Source organism: Phyllostomus hastatus, unplaced genomic scaffold (assembly GCF_019186645.2).
Source record: "Phyllostomus hastatus isolate PE091 unplaced genomic scaffold, TTU_PhHast_1.1 phas_scaffold_261, whole genome shotgun sequence".
Taxonomy (NCBI): domain Eukaryota; kingdom Metazoa; phylum Chordata; class Mammalia; order Chiroptera; family Phyllostomidae; genus Phyllostomus; species Phyllostomus hastatus.
In genome coordinates this window covers 229,578-247,800 of record NW_025334021.1, presented here as the reverse complement: position 1 = coordinate 247,800, position 18,223 = coordinate 229,578, and the positions used below count along the sequence as shown (strand labels likewise).

General features: G+C 51.8%; 1 protein-coding gene across 7 annotated transcripts; it reads right to left on the bottom strand.

Moving 5' to 3' along the window:
• Positions 1 to 12,051: 12,051 nt before the first annotated feature.
• Positions 12,052 to 17,912, bottom strand: LOC123804989 (leukocyte-associated immunoglobulin-like receptor 1). Of its 7 annotated transcripts, none has more exons than XM_045817432.1 (12): positions 17,806 to 17,912; positions 17,365 to 17,400; positions 16,602 to 16,664; positions 15,701 to 15,997; positions 14,804 to 14,863; positions 14,354 to 14,419; positions 14,204 to 14,242; positions 13,788 to 13,898; positions 13,650 to 13,692; positions 13,512 to 13,549; positions 13,250 to 13,305; positions 12,052 to 12,691 (listed from the first exon to the last, which is right to left on the bottom strand). In XM_045817432.1, the coding sequence occupies exons 1-12, from the start codon at positions 17,837 to 17,839 to the stop codon at positions 12,545 to 12,547; spliced, it is 990 nt and encodes a 329-aa protein (XP_045673388.1). In that variant the 5' UTR covers positions 17,840 to 17,912; the 3' UTR covers positions 12,052 to 12,544. The 7 variants fall into 7 exon arrangements, with proteins under 7 accessions (XP_045673388.1, XP_045673389.1, XP_045673390.1 ...); XM_045817433.1 differs by having other exon boundaries at positions 14,354 to 14,389; XM_045817434.1 differs by lacking the exon at positions 14,204 to 14,242.
• Positions 17,913 to 18,223: the final 311 nt, after the last annotated feature.

Genomic DNA, 18,223 nt, shown 5'->3' with positions numbered 1-18,223 from the left:
AGGTTCCTCAAAAAATTAAAAATATAGACCAATTACAGCATTCAGCAATTGTACTTCTGGGTGTATATCCAAAGGAAATGAAAACAGGATACTCAGCATTTAAAACTACTGCCATGTTTATTGCAGCATTATTCATAATAGCCCAGCTATTGAATCCACCTACATGCCCCCCTATGTGTGAATAAGATACACACAGCCCTGGCTGGTGTGGCTCAGGACATTGAATGCCAGCCTGTGAAGCAGGGGGTCACTGGTTCGAGTCCCACTCAAGGTGCAAGCCTGGGTTATAGGCCAGCTCCCCAGTAGGGAGAGTGTGAGAGGCAGCCACATATTGATGTTTTTCTCTCCTTCTCTCTCCCTCATTGCCTCTCTCTCTAAAAATAAATAAATACAACTTAAAAAAAAAAAACATAAAGGAGGCAAAATAAGATCTTGTGTCTGCTTACCTACTTTTCACATATTATTTTTTTCATTCTGCAAACCAGAAACTAACAAAAAGACCCACCTACAATATGGAGAGGTACACAGGGAAGAAGAGAGAATCAAGTGGTCATCTGTGAGTGTATTATTTTTTGCAGCTCTAGCATCTGAAACCTGAAAATATTCTACATATCCAAGACATAAAGTCACAAAAGATAAAAAACACACTCTAACATAAATATAAACAAATAAAAATAAATATGAGCTTATTGATATTCAATCATGATAGCTACATGGTGAAACTAAAACAAAAAAAAGGGAACTCAATGAATTTCCTAGGAATTGGGTTTTCAAAAAAGGGACACAGGTACAACATAAACGAACCTGTAACCGGGTGGTTACAGGACCAGGTGGGAGATACCTGTGTGGATGGGCACGGTGTATCCTCCCTGATACTAAGTGGCCCATACAGAACAAAATCCTAGTAGCTGTGACTTCAAATAACCCCAGGTCACCTTTTCTAAATATTGTTCCCAGTGAAAGGGACCCTACACCTTGGGGGCCCCTGGTCCAGAGCAGGAGCACAGATGGGTGGGGGCTCCCTGTCAATCTACACAGTGCCACGGGGTCCAGCTAAGGACAGCGGATGTCTGAGAAAGCCCAGTGGGCTTTTTAGGTTATTATGTTTAATTTATTCTTCAATTAAAATAGACATACAATACCTTATTTCAAGTGTACAGCACAGGGGTTAGACATGTATATACCTTATGAAGTGATCACCCCAGGAAGTCTAGTGCCCACCATTTAAAAATAATTTTAACAATAGTTGTCCTGAGGAGTGTGAGGTGATGTCTCACTGTGGTTTTGGTCCATGTGCCTTCCCTGGACTTTAGATCCAAGTCAGCAGGGACCCAAGAGGACAGATGCAGGAGGCAGAGACCACTCCAGGAACAGAGGTGGGTGGCCAGGGGCCCAGAGCAGGTGCAATTCCACAGGTGACAGGTGTGGGCAAGACCAAAGTCTTCACAGCACATGCCCGGTCCTCAGAAAGCAGGTGAGAATGCAGGGCTCCAGGAGGAGGAAGAGGGAGGCAGAGGCTGCAGGGACCTGGGGCCTGTCTGAGATCCGGGAGAGGAGGAAAACCTGAGCAGGAGTGGGGCAGGACTGTGAGTGGGTGAGGGTCAGGTCTGGAGCCAAACCCTGGAGAAGGAACCAGACCACACAGGAGGCCTGGTCCCCGCTGCTCCTGCACACTTCCCAGGACAGAGTCCCGTGCACAGGGCAACCTCACCAACTTCACTGTGAAACTCACAGAATGGGTGAGGCTCTGGGTCTCTTGGGCCCCAGTGGGTGCCTGGGGCACTGGGTCGGGGGGTCCTCCTGGGGTCTGGAGTCTAATTTCTCTGGTGTTCACTTTCTTGTCTCCAGTCCTGTGGGGGGTGTGGCCACCTGTGCCAGCTGTGCCCAGCCTCTACCAGAATCACCACCAGGATCAGCAATACCACACCAGATAGGCCCATGCGAACATAGTTCCCCACAGTGTAATTCAAGGAGGTGGGGTCTGGAATCAGAGGACAGGGGGTCACTGACAGGCAGGCAAGACCTGGCCAAGTCCAGGACCTATGAGACAGGGGCTTCTACCCCATAGACAGGACTTGTCCCTTTGACCACTCCCCCTGGGCACTCTCTCTTGGGGACTTAACATTTTGGGAGCCTGCTCCTGTGGGTGGGGAGGTGAGTTCAGGGGTGGTTCCTGGGAGTGAGAAAGAACTAATGTTTCTCTCCCACACAGACCCTCCCTTCCCTGGGAAACCCCAGCCCCTGCACTCCCCACCTGATGACACCTGGGGGCTGCACCCCCCAGGGTTCACTACCAGCCACCTACAGGCCCCCCAGTGCAGGGCACAGCTGCAAACTCAGATTTGCTCAGGGATCCAGGATGAGTCTCCTCTCTTGACTCTCACACCCCCCAGGCTGAACAGACCTCTTCCTCTAGGGGGATGCAGTGTCCCTGCCTCCTGAGTGTCCACCTGCCAAGAGAGAAGAAGGACCCCTCCCCACTGCCACCCTACTGCCCACTTCCCAGCAGAGCCCCCAGGAGGAGATGCCCCAGGCTGAGGTTCCAACTTCCCAGCCCAGGAGGGGCTCCAGTATTGGGTAGGAGAAGCCCTGAGCCCAGCTTCCTCCTTGGCACATCCCTCTCAGCCTGGTCCTGCAGCTCCCACAGCGTCCACACCTGGCCTCTTTCTCTGCACCTCTCAATACAGAGGATTCCCCTTGGACTCCCAGGAAAGGGGACAGAGACACACGAGGACAACAGATTGGAATTCTCCGCGTCTGCTTCTCTGAGAGGCAGGACACCACTCAGAATGTCCTGTCATCCTGCATACATTAGCACAAAGGAGTTACACCCTGGTCCAGAGAGAAACAGGGTGGGTGGGAGCCACCTGACTTGGCCACATGGCCAGGAGGTCCTGAGAGATAACCCTACTTATCAGGGCCACTGTGTCTCCCACAGTGCCCCAGGTCAGTGAGGGGTCATAGGTTAGAATAAACTGGACATGCCCACTGACCCAGGGGACTCTGAGTCACAGCTGTATAAAGAGCAAAGGAAGGGACAATACCAGGTTTTAAAGGAAGAATTCCTCCCTCCTGGCCCCAGTCCCTAAGCCAGTCACTTAAACCCTGACCCCAGGACATCTCAGGAGTTGAACCCAACTACAGAACGAATAACCTCAACCAAGAGGTTCCCCAGAGCACCTTCTAGCCCTGGTCAGGGATCCCATGAACCACATGACTTACCCAGTGGTGGATGGACCACGCACAAGGGAAACACTCTCTGGGGTCCCCCTGAGTCTGCCCACGAGCACAAAAAAAAAGGTTGAAAACCATTCTGAGTGAAAGGACCAACGGTCCCTTCAAAGGGGTCTGTCCCTTAAAGTCCAATCTCCACCCAGCCCTGCAAGACAGCTCCCACCCACCCCATGATGGGGCTCAGTGTCCAGACCACCATGGTGTCTAGATGGGAACAGTGTTCCAGGGTCCTGAGCCAGGTGTGAAGGCTAAGGCACATGAGTGCACAGGGGCAAGAGCCACAGGACTGGGTGCCAGCAGGAGGGTAGGGAGCCTGGGACAGAGGACAGGGTTGAGGACAGGATGCAGGGACCTGGGGAAAACCTGAGGGTGGTGTGGAGCCTTCCTCACCTGTCACCATCAGCTCCAGGGGTTCACTGAACTCAGACCAGAAGGTCCCTTGACGATAGCAACACCGATAACTCCTGGCAATGTCATCCCTCATTGCGCGGATGTGGCATCTGGCCTCTGTCCCTTAACGCCATATGGAGGCGTCACAGCCTGATCCCCATGGAAATATCTCTTCTCGTCCTCCAGACGGAATAGGTCAGCCAAGGCTGGGCCCCAGCACACAATGGTCACAGGCTGTCCCCAGTGGATCACAGGTCCACCTCCAGCTCAGCACTGATGGAGGGTGTGGGCAGGATCCCTGGGAGGAAGCAGAGCAGATCTCAGGGTCCCTCAGGAGGAAGCCACCAGTTATCACAGACCCCCATTTTCTGGGCTCACTTCCATGCTTTTAGCAAACTTACAGAGCTGTGCAACCATCCCCACAACCCAGTTTAGACCACCCCACCATCCTTTCCCCAAACACCATCCCCCACACCCACTCCAGTGACTGTGAATCCTCATCACTGCACAGTGACCCCCCTGACACAGGACCCCGAGTCCTGGTCATACCTTGGGCTTTTCAAAGGATGACATTGGAGTTGTGGGGAGAGTCCGTGCAGGGATGGGCCCTGGGCATGTCTTTCTGCACACAGCCTCTTTCTAGGGAACAGAGACCCTGGGAGGAGGGCAGAGGGTGAGGGTGATGGGTCACATGTGGGGAGAGGGAAGCAGGTGTCTGAGATGTGGCAGGGACCTGGGCTGGGAGGAAGAACAGCTGGGAGAAACCATGGGGACCATAGAGGACAGCAGAGCTGCACTGGAAGTCCAAGGGGTGGGTGGAGCTCCACCCAGATCTGGTCACATGACCCAAGTGTGAGGGGATTACTATCCCCAAGGCAATCCTCTGAGCAGCACTGAGCTCTGCCCCCACTGCATTCTCTATCTTCCTAGCAGCCTGTTTTCATTTCTAGTATTGAGGGTCCTGAAGCCCCATGTGTGCCACGTGGCTGGGGAGAGGGGAAGAGAGGGATCATAGCCCTGAAACACAAAGATAGGACCCATGTCACTGGAGCCCCACAGAGGCAGGAACTGGTTGAGGCTCCCCACCCATTCACTCTGTTGTTCCCTCCCTCATTCTTTCATCCACATCCTAGTTCTTCTCCATCCACTTACAGAGGGTCTCCATGTGCCACTGTCCCCACAAACACGAGACTGACACACAAGAATCTGCTTCCTTGCTTGGAGGGAAGAGGGAGCAGAGAGGCTGATGAAGGGATTGTGCAAACCCACATCCACACACCAAGAGTGAGGGTGGGAGTCTCAGGGCCAACGAGGGACAGCTAACCTGTCTGGGAGTCCCAGGGAAGAGGTGCAGAGCTGAAGGCCAAGTGTAAACCAGCCAAGCCCACTGAGAGGACAGACAACCTGCAAGGAGGTCAGGTCCAGCAGGACAAGGGTGTTTGTGGAAGTGAAAGACAGACTGAGTCCCCACAGATCAGAGTCAGACAGTGTGAGAACAGATCCATCCAGACAGAGAGAGGAGCCTGGGTCTCATCCCAGCTGAAGATAAGCTGTCAGAGGACTCTAAAGGATATTAATACATTGTCAGAAAACACAACATATATTTAAAAGTAAGATTAAAAAGGTAGACTTACTGTTCTGCATGTGGATGGTCTGGCCAGGCAGAGCACTGGAAGAGAAGCTGTGGTGAGAAAAACACCCAGCACCCGGCCTCCTCCCAGGGCTCTACTCAGGGGCCTGATAGAGAAGAGGCTCAGACCTCAAGAAACTTCAGCTCCCTCTTCAGCATTACCTCTGAGCACAGCCCTTCTTCTGGCTCTGAGTTTCAGCAAAGCCCCAATCCACTCTCCCAAAAAGATACTGAGTGTGAACCTGTCCCCACACCCAGGTACCCACTTCCGGAGCTCAACCTTCCATGTTGAGACTTGGGTCAGGGCCAGAGCTCAGGGATCAGACCCCCAGGGGGACCATGAGTCTCCTGAGTTGGAGTCAGAATTCAAAATGGATGAAACCCATCCCAGGCCTCCCACCCGCTCTGTCCCAGGACATTATCTCTCCATTCCAGCACTCACCCAGGACCAGGAGGGAGCTGGCATGGGGGCTTATGGCCACACCTACAGCATGTACCGTCCTGGAGAATGAGGGTGAAGGAAAGAGCCTGCAGCTGGCACAGTGGTCAGGAAGTGTGGGGTCAGGGGTTTTCTGGGAGTTGCTACATCAATGTCCTGGAGCAAAAGGGAAGAGCTAATGAAGATGGCCCTGAGAGCAGGTTGAATAAAATTCTTGCGAGACACTGAGAGAGACAGGTGCCGTGACCAGTGCAGGAGGCTGTGCCCATGCCCAGGGCCTAGGGAACAGCAGCAGGGCTGAGATGGTGCCCAGAACAGTGGTGGGACTGCAGCAGGGGCCAATAGCTGTGTCTACCAGGGCTGGGTAGCGACTGTGGCCCCAGATCACAGTCACTGTCTGTGGTCAGTCCTGGCAGAGGTGTACACAGGTCCACCTTGTCACCCAGACCACCTTGCACCCACTCTGAAGACAAAACCCTTGGAGGCCCTCTCATGCGTGCTGGGGAGGGGAGGGCAGGATGCTGGTTGGTCTCTCTTCTCTAAGTGATGCCGAGAAGACAGAACTTGGGTGAGCTTTGGTGTGTTAGGCAGACAGGACACGCCCTCTCAAGAGCAGGTTTGAGGTTTACTTGTGATGCTTCCTGACAGTCACCTTTACAGAGAAAAGGGGCATCTCATTGCCCCCTTTCTCATCAGGCCCTGTGAACACACTGCACATTCCTAGAACCCCTGATAGCAAGTGCCCAAACTTCCCTTTCTGTTGGGCAGACAGAGAGCTGCCGCCAGAGCACCTGCTGGCCCTCCTTCTAATGACTGACACAAGTGGCTCCTTTGTCCTCAGCTCCCTGTGCTGCCTCCTGTCTGACCCATCACCTCCCCACCCAGCCAGCCCCATCATGGGTCTGCACTTGGCAGGCCCCCCCCAATACTCAGCAGGGCCCTCACCAGCCCTGGGCCCTGGGCTCTGGGACAGCCTCCTCTGAGAGAGGGGCTCTCACATGACAGCACTTCCTCTTCAGGACAAACCACCTGCTGTGGGTCTTGGGGCCCTGTTTCCTGTGTCCCCACATTCCTGTCCCTGACAAGAGAGGGCATGAGTGGGGTTGCTTCTGAAGGAAAGATCACTTTCTGCATCTCCTTATTGGCAGAACCAGACCATTGGTAGAATGACAGGTGACTTGTGTGAGGCAGCATCTGGAAGGGACGATGCCTCAAAGGTGAGATCCCAGATGCTCTGTCACTGTTCCATGGAATGTATCCAGCTGGGAAAAACCACCAACTTCATTGCTTCCTGTGTTCAACTGTTCTCTTGTGTGAATATTTTTAATACATCTTTTTAATTGAAGACAAGAGAAACTGAGAGAAACCCAATGTGTCTGGCAATAAAAGGTCAGACAGAGCAGGGCAGAAGGTGGCTAGAGGTGGACACGGCAAGAAAAGCCACATTGATAAGGGATGTGATGTGGCTGCAGTCCAACCAGTTAAGGGTTTCAGATGGAAAGGAGAGTCAACAATATTTTCTCTCAATTCATCTGAAGGACAGAACACGGCTATGGTGGCATAGCCGGGTGGAGATTCCCCTGAACACCCCAATAGCTGCTGTGCAGAGGGGAGTGAGGGAGCTCAGATTGGGAGCACAGTCCCCAGCAGGGACGTGGAACAAGTGAGGACATGTGCGGACATGTGGAGGGAACTCAGAAGGATCTCAGATGGAGGGACATGAGGAGGGACATACAGGGAATTTAGGGTGACTGTGTTCCCTGGTGCTGGACTCTCAACCCTCACTGAGAAAACAGGACCAGACTGATAAGGAGTCAGGTGTGAGTGGGCGAGAATCAGGGGTCCAGTTTTGCATTTATTGGCTCTGAGGGTTCTGGAGATCAGTGTGACATGGTGGGAGTGTTTGCAGCCATCAGGAGAGACTTGGGAGGAACAATCCTCAAATTGAAGCAGAGTTCAGTTCCTCCTGGAACCCACAGGACTCCAGTCAGAGCACTCTTGTGGTGGGAGGGATTAGTTGTGTAAAAATAAGTCCTCTCCTAGGTGTAGATCACCCAGCACAGGAAGAGAGTGGCAAGAGAAGCCCAGGGTAAACATGTCCACTGTTTAGTCTCCTTAACTGAGGGTCAAGATCAGTGTGCTGCAGGGAAAGGCTTTGTCTCCACTGCAACTTCCAAACCACCCTGATCTGCATGACTCCCAATGGGCAGCTTCCTTCCTCTGTAGTGGGTTTCACTCAAGTTCTCAAGCATCTGTCACCCAGAAATCCCATGGCCTTTCTGTATCGGGCCTGGCCCTTCCCAGGGTCAGAACAAGTTAGGGGACTTCCTAGTCCCTCCTCTGGAGACTCAGGCCCAGGTGCCCCAGAGTGGGCAGGGCCTGCATGACTGACTCTCTCCCAGAGCCCTCCTGGTCCTGGACTAGAGGCTGGAATGAGGTGGAGCCCAGACACCAACCTGAATGCCCCCCCTTTTGTCCCAGGGGTCCTGCCCCTGTGTTCCAACTCACAGAGGTCCAGAAGGGGGTGGTATTGTGCTCCATAGCCAGCCTCTCACCGTCCTCTTTGTTCCTATCCTCTGGGTGGGAAGACAGAACCCTACAGGTTGGGAAGTGTGCAGGGTCCATGCTGTGGGCTTATTTCCATGGTCTCACAGGAACTGAGTCTGGGTGCCCCCAGGCCCAACTCTAATGTTCCCTCCTTGGCCCCAGACAGGTTTTGGTTTCTGACATGTTTTTCTACTGAGATATTTCATAACCAGGCTGAACCCATGTCAATCTAAAGACCTATGGTATTAACTGCATCACAGGTGGATAAAGATAGAGATATAAATAAAAGATAGGTGTATGGACTTTAGCACCAATTTACACCTTACACAAAAATAAATTCAAGGTGGATGAAAGACTTAAATATAAACTGTGACATCATTAAAGTCCTAGAGATCGTAGGTAGGAAAATCTCAGATATTTTACACAGAAACATTTTTACTGGCATGTCCTCTAGAGCAAGGGACATAAAGGGAAGAATAAACAAATGGGATCTCATCAAAATAAAAGGCTTCTGCACAGCTAAGGAAAACAGTATTAAAATAAAAAGAGAACCAATATTGGCAAAACATATTTGCCAATGATACTGCAGACAAGGGTTTAATCTCCAAAATATATAAAGAACTTACACAACTACACTCTAAGAAAACAAGCAACCCAATGTAAAAAATGGACAAAGGACTTCAACAGACACTTTTCAAAGGAGGACATACACAGGATCCAGAGACACATTGAAAGATGTTCAATATCACTAGCTATGAGAGAGATGAAAATTATAACCACAATGAGATACTACCTCACACCAGTCAGAATGGCCATCATAAACAAAGCAACAAACAACAAGTGTTGGAGAGGTTGTGGAGAAAAGGGAACCCTAGTGCACTGTTGGTGGGACTGCAGACTGGTACAACCACTATAAAAAGCAGTATGGAACTTCCTCAGAAAACTAAAAATGGATCTGCCTTTTGACCCAGCAATTCCACTGTGGGGACTATATCCTAAGAACACTGAAACACCAATCCAAAAGAACTTATGCACCCCAATGTTCATAGCAGCACCACTTACAATAGCTAAGGACTGGAAGCAACCTAGGTGCCCATCAGTAAATGAATGCATCAAAAATTATGGTACATTTACACAATGGAATTCTATGCAGCAGCGAGAAAGGAGCTCCTACCCTTTGCACAGCATGGTTGGAGTTGGAAAGCATTATGCTAAGCGAAATAAGCATGGCAGTGAAAGACAAATACCATATGATCTCACCTTTAACAGAAACCTAAACAACAAAACAAACAAACAAGCAAAACACAGTCAAAGTCACTGAAATAGAGGTCACGCTGACAGTGACCAGAGGGGAGAGAAGAGGGAATTTCAGGGGAGAATGGGAAGGGTTACAGGAACAAATATAAAGGAAACATGGGCAAAAACTAGGGTGGTGGAAGTGGGAAGCAGGTGGGGAGAGATGGGTGGGTGGGCTGGAATGGGAAGAAAAGGCAGAAAACTGTACTGGAACAATGACTAAAATAAAATAAGTAAATTAAAAAAAGATAGGTGTATGGAGATACAAAGAGATGATAAATGATAGATAGGTAAAGAATAGATACATAGATGATAGATAAACATGTAGATAGAGGGGATGGGTGGGTAGATAGAGAAGTAGAAGACAGGTAGATGGATAGATAAGTAAATGATAGGTAGACAGAAAAATGATAGGTACATGGATACATATGTACCATAGATAGATATATACACACTTAGATACATAGATATTCATACAGATACATGAGTACATACATAAATATATAGATTGAAAGTTACATGGATACATACATAGACCAATAGTTACATAGACAGACACATAGACACTTTGATACTTAGATAGTAACATAGATACATAAAGACTTACGTACATAGATAGATACAGAGAGAAATACATGGACAGCATAAGCAGGGAGACTTAATGGCCTGGCTTCTGCTTCCACAGGCTGACAGTCCCCAGCAACACACTTATGCAAACACTTCGGTTTCCCAAGTGCAGAAGGAGAACCATACAGCTCCCTTGAGACCTTCATGTGATGACTTGGGGGGGTGGGCACAGAGAGGAACCTGGCACAGTGAAAGGGTACTTAGTCTACCCTCCCCATGCTCTCCAGGGCAGGTGGCAGCCTGCTCAGTCACCATGCCTTTGTCTCTGTGTCCCTGTATGCCTGTGACCCTGGGCTGTTCTCAGCACCCACCTGCCTCCCAGTTGGCTCAGTTCTCTTAGAAGTAAAAGCCCCTAAGTCTACAGAGACAAATGGACTACACAGACTGTTATTTTGTCCAAAGTTTGGTAAGAGGAGCTTCATGGAAGGTTGTGTTTGCAAAGAAACAGATGGGTGGGGGGGCTGGAGTTCTAACAGGAAGCTGTGGGCATCTCTAGGTCATTTATGGCACAGATCACAGGCAGTGTGTGGAGAGAAGGTGGACTCCTAGCCTCTGTCCCTAACTACAGGGAGTGCATGATTATGACCTCACAGGGGAGGGCTCAGTCCCAAGAGGAGGAGAATCAGGACCTGAAGGGAAAAATCTGAGATGTCTCAGGGTCACAGCCCAGGGAGGGGCTTCTGGGCCACAGCACCAAGCAGGCAGTCTCCCAGGAAGAGCTGGGGTCAGCAGGAAGGGACTTGCTCATTGTCCTAGGTCAGCCAGATGAGGTCTGATAGAGAAGAGGAGGTGTCTGCAAGGCCAGCTGTCATGTCCTCCTGGACGGGCTGGGGCTCAGCCTCTCCAAGGGCACAGACCTACAGCTCTCTCTAGACATGAGCTCAGCCCAGGGGGCACACGGTCCTGTGGTCACTGATGCTCAAGGAGAAGAGCATCGGGCTCTGGGAGTGTGCCCTCCCTCCTGGCACCAAGGCCCATGTGCATTATGATACTGGGCCTCAACCCCACCTGCCCAGTGCCCCATGTTCCTGAGCCCCAATCACCCAGCACCTCCAAGAAACAGAAGGTTCAGACCATGGACTCTGCCCTTGGGAAGAACCCATGAAGTGAACCTGAAAATTCAGGGTGTTGTGGCCACAGCAGTTGGTGTCCCGGTGTGCTACAGGGAACCCGGCATCTGTGGTCAGAATTATAGCACTGGCTCTCCTGGGTCTCCACCATGTGCAGACAGCAGCTGGTGGGACTTGCAGGTGCTGTGACCTGTGAGCCAGTTCCTGTACTGAATCCATCCTTCCTCTCCTGTGTCTCTAGGTAACATACATACCATAACCTACTGGTTCTGTGTCCCTGGAGAACCCACACTAAGGCACTGATAGATCAAAAGTAACAAAGAGATGACATACGGAAAGACAGAAATTCAATCCATGATGGAACCCCAATAAAGATAAAAATAGAGAATTGGAAAGCAAATTCCTGGAGGAAAATCACCCCTGAGTAGAAATGGCTCATGAAAGATCAGTATAATTTAAAATTGAGGAGGAAGGCTGGACACCCACCCTCTCTGAGCCAGGACAGAAACCTCCTGGATAGTGAGATGTTTTTCTCTCCTGAGGTCAGAGGTAGCCAACCTTGGCCAAGTTAGTGAGTGTTTCAGAGCCTAGTTTTAAAAAATCAAGACAGAGGAGAGATTGCAGGTACCATGGGGGCTTTGAACCAGAATTTGATATGCTAATATTTTGCAGAACTTAAGTAGCAATTGAGTGTTTAAAAGACCTGGCTGAGTTTTGTCTGAACTTTTAAAATGTTCTTTTAATATAGAATAACATTTTTAATACCAGGCCTGTAACAAGCATGCAAGTTTCTTCTTTCTATTTAAAAAGCTAAATTATCTGAAGGAGACACTTGCACCCCCTAGAGGTTCTCAGGGTAAAGACTCCTTGTAACCTGATGGGGCAGCCAGTTTGACCAGCAAGCGGGGTCTGCTGAAAACAGCTGGGCAACATTAGCTGCATCTCTGGAAACTGCTGGACGTTAGATGGGTATCTGAAAACTGCTGGACATTAGATGGGTATCTGGAAACTGCCTGACAACATTAGTTGGGTCTCTGGAAACAGCCAGATGCCAGTAGCTGGGTCTCTGGAAACAAGTATTACAACTGTGCTTCTCCAATCTGGTGGGTTGTAGGAGGAGCCACCTGGTTAGTGAACCTCCTGCATGTTCAGTAGGGGTCCCCGAAGTCCAGGTCTTGCCTCCAGCAAAAATGTGTTGATGACTTTCAGGAAGGAGATGGTTTAACAGGGAAGTCCTCCAAGTGGCTGCTACAAGCCTCTGCAAGAGTGGTGTCCTGTGTCTCGAGGTGCAGAGGCTAGGTGGTCCTGAAGTCAGTGTCTGGGGAAGGCTGCATACATGCTGGACTCAGCTGTGGGTTCCATGGGCTGTGGGGACTCGGTGCGAGCTGCTCTCCATGTGAGGGCCTGCTGGTCCAGCTGGGCATATGTCACCTCCTCGGGGTCTCCTGCAGCAGGGCTCTGAGGGACAGACCCAGACTAAGTTAGTGTGGCCGAGGCTGGGGGGTGGGGGCTGTGGGAAGGAAAGACTGGAAAGACAGCCTCCATGTGGGCTCTGTGATGCCACCTCCCAAATCTCCATTGTGTGGCCTCCTTCCACACAAAGTCAGAGTTGGTCTCTGTGACCAACAGAACATGGCAGAAGTGAGGGCCTGTCACCTCCAAGGAGTGGCCAGAAAACACACTGTGGCTTCAGCCCATCCACTCTGGCATCTCTCCCTCTGGGAGGGCAAGCTGCCATGAAGGAGCCCACCCACCCCCAGAGGAACTGAGGCCTCCCACCCCCACCCCTGCAGGGGTGCCACCCTACATGTGGACCATGCAGCCCAGGTCTAGCCTTCAGCTGGACACAGTCCTCGTCGTCTGCACAGCAACCTCACAAGAGTCCATGAGCCAGCACCACCCAGCACATTCCATCTGCTTCCAAATCCTCACCCAGGACGCTGGGATGATTTTGTGAACCTGTTAAGGTGGGGGTGCTCTGCTACCCAGAAACCAGTGGCAAATACAAGGACTCACTGGGCTGTGCATGTCTCCATTTTCCTCAGGAAGTGCATCCACTATGGTGGCCACATCTGGAGGGGAGAGAACAGTGGTCAGCTCTTGGGGGTGGACCTTTGAAGCCAAATGCGCCTGAGAATTCACAGGGTCCGATTTCATACCCTCCTCCTCCAGAAGAGCCTACAATGTTCCCAGATACCCACCCACCCCCACTGCTTCTGGAATGGCACTGAATGTCATTGCCCTCCTCCCAAGAGGTCCCCTCTCCTTGTCCCTTTACCTGCTGAGCTCTCTTTGAGGTCATCTGTTGGGCTGAGCCTGAGGAGAAAGAACAGGTAAGCATGGTGGGCGGTGGGGGGGCACCTGGAGGCAGAGAACTGGAAGAGGGGATGCATGGTCACTCCCAGGGGGCTCTTACCTCTCCTGGGGCCTTGGTTCCTCATCCTTGCTGCTGGGGAGCCCTGAGGACAGTCAGGGATGTGAATTAGGAGGGATGTTGCCTTCCCAGCACCCCAAATGCCTTCCCACATGACCTCACCCTGACCCTGAAACTCACCACGTTTTTTCTGACGATGATGGTGGACTAAGAGGAGGGCCAGGAGGAGGAGACAAAGCAGAGAGGCCACACAGATCCCAACAAGAATATAAAGATGCTCTGGTGACAGAACTGGGGGACCAGGGGAGATGGAATCAAGGATATTAGCAGTGTGCATTTACTGAGCACCTCCTGCATACCATGCCTGTGCTGGGGGCTTGGCATGTTCTCACCCACATGGATAATCTCTCACATGCCTCAGAGTCCTGCCACATGGGAACCATCACCTCCATTTTACAAACAGGGGTCCTGAGTGTGGATGTCCCCTGTCCACAGAAAGATGGGGTAGCTGGAATGTGATGGACACCAAGACCCATTCTTTCCCTCCCCCAAGAAGCAGACTCCAGGTCCATGGCCCTCTGACCCCCATCACTCACTGCTCGTCTTAGTGTCCAGGGAATTTGTCTGCATGTGACCTAGGAGTGAGGAATCAGGGGGACATGCATCGAAGGCCAGAGCTGGGCAGAGGAGGCTCTGAGTGTCCCTGCTCCCCACCCATGGGGTCTCCCTGGCTCTGGGACCCTCACCTGTTCTCTCCAGTGTCGCTCTGCTGGTGAAACTTTCTTTGAGGATGGAAATACTGTATGTCAGTTCTGTCCAAATTGGTAACCACATTTTATTGAATCCATTGATATTGAAGTTAAATAAATGTGTCTATGCATCAAGTACATATATGTATATACGTGTATACTTATATATATACGTATATGTAAATTTTTTAAAATTAATCCTTCACCCTGTTCACCCAGTCCCCAACCCCTCTCATCTGACAGCTGTCATTCTGTTCTGTGTATCTGTGCCTGTGTTTCTACTTTGTTTGTTACATTATTTTGTTCATTAGACTCCACACAGAAGTGAGGTCATATGGTATATGGCTGTCTCTGACTCTCTTAGCCCAGGGCAGTGGGTTGGACCCCAGAAACTGTTCCCAAGCACAGAGACCCCCAAAACCCCTCTGCTCTGAAATCTCTACTCACCAGCTGTGGAGGGGGGCTTTGTGAGTGTGGTTGGAGTGGAGCTGATGACTCTGGGGGCTCCTGTGAACAGGGCAGGAGAAGGCTGATACTATATGGGAGCTGCCTGGGTTCCTTCCCAATCAGCCTGGCCCCTCTCCACCCTGATCGTCCACCCACAGGCCACATCAGTCCATCACTCAGTCCCAGATGACTCCTCACATTCCTGAGAAATGGGGGGCAAGAGTCAGGGAGAGCCCCCTACTCAGTTCTGCTGAGGGCAAGTGGTCACTCCTCTCACCTCCCACCACCATGCTGCTCCTCACCCCATGAGTCAGCAAGGAATTGATCCTGTGAAACCCAGGAGCACATGGAAGGGGTCAGAGTGTCCCTGGTGGACTCTAAGTCCAGGACATCTCAGGCCTGAACACACTGGTAAACACAGCTTCAACCCCAAATTCTGCAAAGCAACATTCACACCTGGTCATGGCCCCTGGACCACATGACTTTCCAAAAAGGATCAATCATGCATACAGGACATATTACCTGGTGCCCCAACAAGTCTGGCCCAGGAAAAAGGACAGTAAAACACCATCCTGTGGGGTGTGAAACCTGTCTCACCAAAGGGGGTCTGTTTCCAACTGACCTCTGGGAGTCCACTCCCCACCCAGCCCTGCAGGGACAGCTCTGTGTCCACAACATTGCCAGGCTCAGTGTCCTGGCTGTCGTGGAGTCAGGAAGGGTCCAGAGCTCAGGGCCCTGAGTCAGGTGTGAAGACCAAAGGAAATGAGTGCAGAGGGGCATGGGAGCTACAGGGCTGGGGGCCAGCAGGAGGGCAGGGAGCCTGGAACAGAGGATGGTGGTGGGGACAGGGTGCAGGGGCCTGGGGCAAACCTGAGGGTAGAGTGGAGACGTCCTCACCTGTCACCTTCAGCTCCAGGATCTCACTGTGCTCAGACCATTTGGACCCTTTCAAGTAGTGGCAGAAATACCTCCCAGCAGTGAATTCATTCCCCATGTCAATGTGGAATGTGGCCTCTGTCCAGTGTGAACCACGCTGAGACATGGTTGTCTGATCCTTGTAGACAGATCTTCCATTCTGCTCCTCCAGACGGAATGTGTCAGCCCAGGCTGGGCCCCTGCACACGATGGTCACAGGCTGTCCCCAGATGATCACAGGTCCTGGCTCGGCCCTGATGAAGGGTTTGGGCAGGACCCCTGGGAGGAGGCAGAGCAGATCTCAGGATCCCTCAGAGGGAAGTCACCACACTCACAGTCCCCTATTTTCTGAGTTCACTTCCATATTTTTAGCAAACTTACAGTGCTGTGCAACCATTCCTACAACCCAATTTATAACATCCCACCATTTTTTCCCCAAACACCACTGCCCACAACCACTCCAGGTGACAGAGAATCGGCATCACTGCAGAGTGACCCCCTGACACAGGACCCTGAGTCCGAGTCACATGTTGGGCTTTTCTCAGGGTGACACTGGAGGTGTCAAGGCAGGCTGGGGTTCTAGGCATGTCTTTCTGCCCATGACTGCTCTTTAAGGGACAGAGACTCTGGGAGGGGGGCAGAGGATGAGAGTGAGAGATCACCTGTGGGAACAGGGAAGCAAGAGTCTGACATGTGGGAGTGAACTGGGCCGGGTCTGAAGGGCAGTTGGGTAACACTGTGGGGACCAATGGGAGCTGCAGAGCTCCCCTACTAGTCCCCGGGGGCGGGAGGGTGGGAGAGTAGACCTCTACCAATATCTGATCACATGACCCAAGTGGGTGGTGATTCCTGACTCCAGGGCAATCCTCTGAACAGCACTCACCTGTGTTCCCACTGCATTCTCTACCTTCCTTGCATCCTGTTCCCATTTCTAGTATTGGGGGTCCTGGAAATACATGTGTGCCACATGGCCAGGGAGGGGGAAGTGAGGGCTGGTATAGCTGAAACAGGAAGATGGCACCACAGCACATGATCCCCGACAGAAACAGGCGCTGGCCAGGGCTCCCCACTCATTCATTCACTCCCTCCCTCCCTCATTCTTTCATCCACATCCTAGTTCCCCTCCATCCATCTACAGAGGTTCCCATGTGCCACTGGCCCCACAAACATGAGACTCACACACAAGGACCTGCCCCTTGTCTGCAGGGAAGATGGAGCACAGAGGATGATGAATTGATCATGCAAATCCACAGCCACACGTGGTGGGCGACAAGCACCCTGTGTGAGTGTGAGGGTCTCAGGGCAGATGACTGACAACTGACCTCCTCTGAGAGTCAGAGGGAAGAGGCACTGAGCTGAGACCCGGAGGCCAACTGTGAACCAGCCAAACCCAGTGAGAGAAGATGTCTGCTGGGGAGGGGACGGGGTCAAGCGAGTAGGACAATATGTTTGTGCAAGTGAATGGAAGGCTGGGTCTCAGCACATCAGTGGGTCAGACAGCGTGAGAACAGACCCATCCAGACTGAGAGAGGGGCCTGGGTCTCATCCCAGCTGAAGATAAGCCATTGGAGGACTCTAAGGAACATTAATACTTTGCCATAAAACACAACATATATTAAAAAGTGAGCTTAAAAAGGAAGACTTACTGTTCTCCATGTGGATGGTCTGGCCCAGGCAGAGCACTGGAAGAGAAGCTGTGGTGAGAGAAACACCCTGGACGTGGACCCCTCCCAGGGTAGCACTCAGGGACCCTGATGGAGGCAGGGCTCAGCCCCCAAGAATGTCCAGCTCCCTCCTCAGCGTTACTTCTGAGCACAGCCCTTCTTCTGGCTCTGAGTTTCAACAAAGCCCCAATCCCCTCTCCCAGCAGGTACTCAGTCTGAACCTGTCCCCACACCCAGATACCCGCTTCTAGGGCTCAACCTTCCAAGGTCAGACTTGGGTCAGGGCCAGAGTTGAGGGGCCAGTCTCCCAGGAAACACCAGGAGTCTCCTGGGCTGGAGTCAGGGCTCAAAAGTGATGGAGATGCCTTCCCAGGTTCCCACCCCCTCTGTCCCAGGACATTATCCCTTCATTCCAGCACTCACCGAGGACCAGGAGGGAAGTGGGATGGGGGCCCATGGTGAGACCTGCAGGCTGCACCGTCCTGGAGCTGCAGAGTGAAGGACAGAGCCTGCAGCTGACACATTGGACGGGAAGCATGGGTCAGGGGTTTTCCCAGGGTTGCTGCATCAACGTCCTCCTGCAAAGAGGAAGACCTAGCTCCAGACCGTTCTCAGTGCAGTTTGGGTACATCATGTTATAGGAACTGACAGAGACTGCTGGGAGCTGCACCAGCGAGGCAGATGGCACCCGTGTGCGGGGCTCACTCAGCAGGAATGGGGTCACTAGGTGGCCTGTCTGCAGGATCCCAGAGCACTCTCTAGGGAATGATCTTCCTTCTGAAGCTTCAGTCTCAGCTTCATGGTGACCTCAGGGTCCACTGAGGTTAAAGACAGGCTAGAC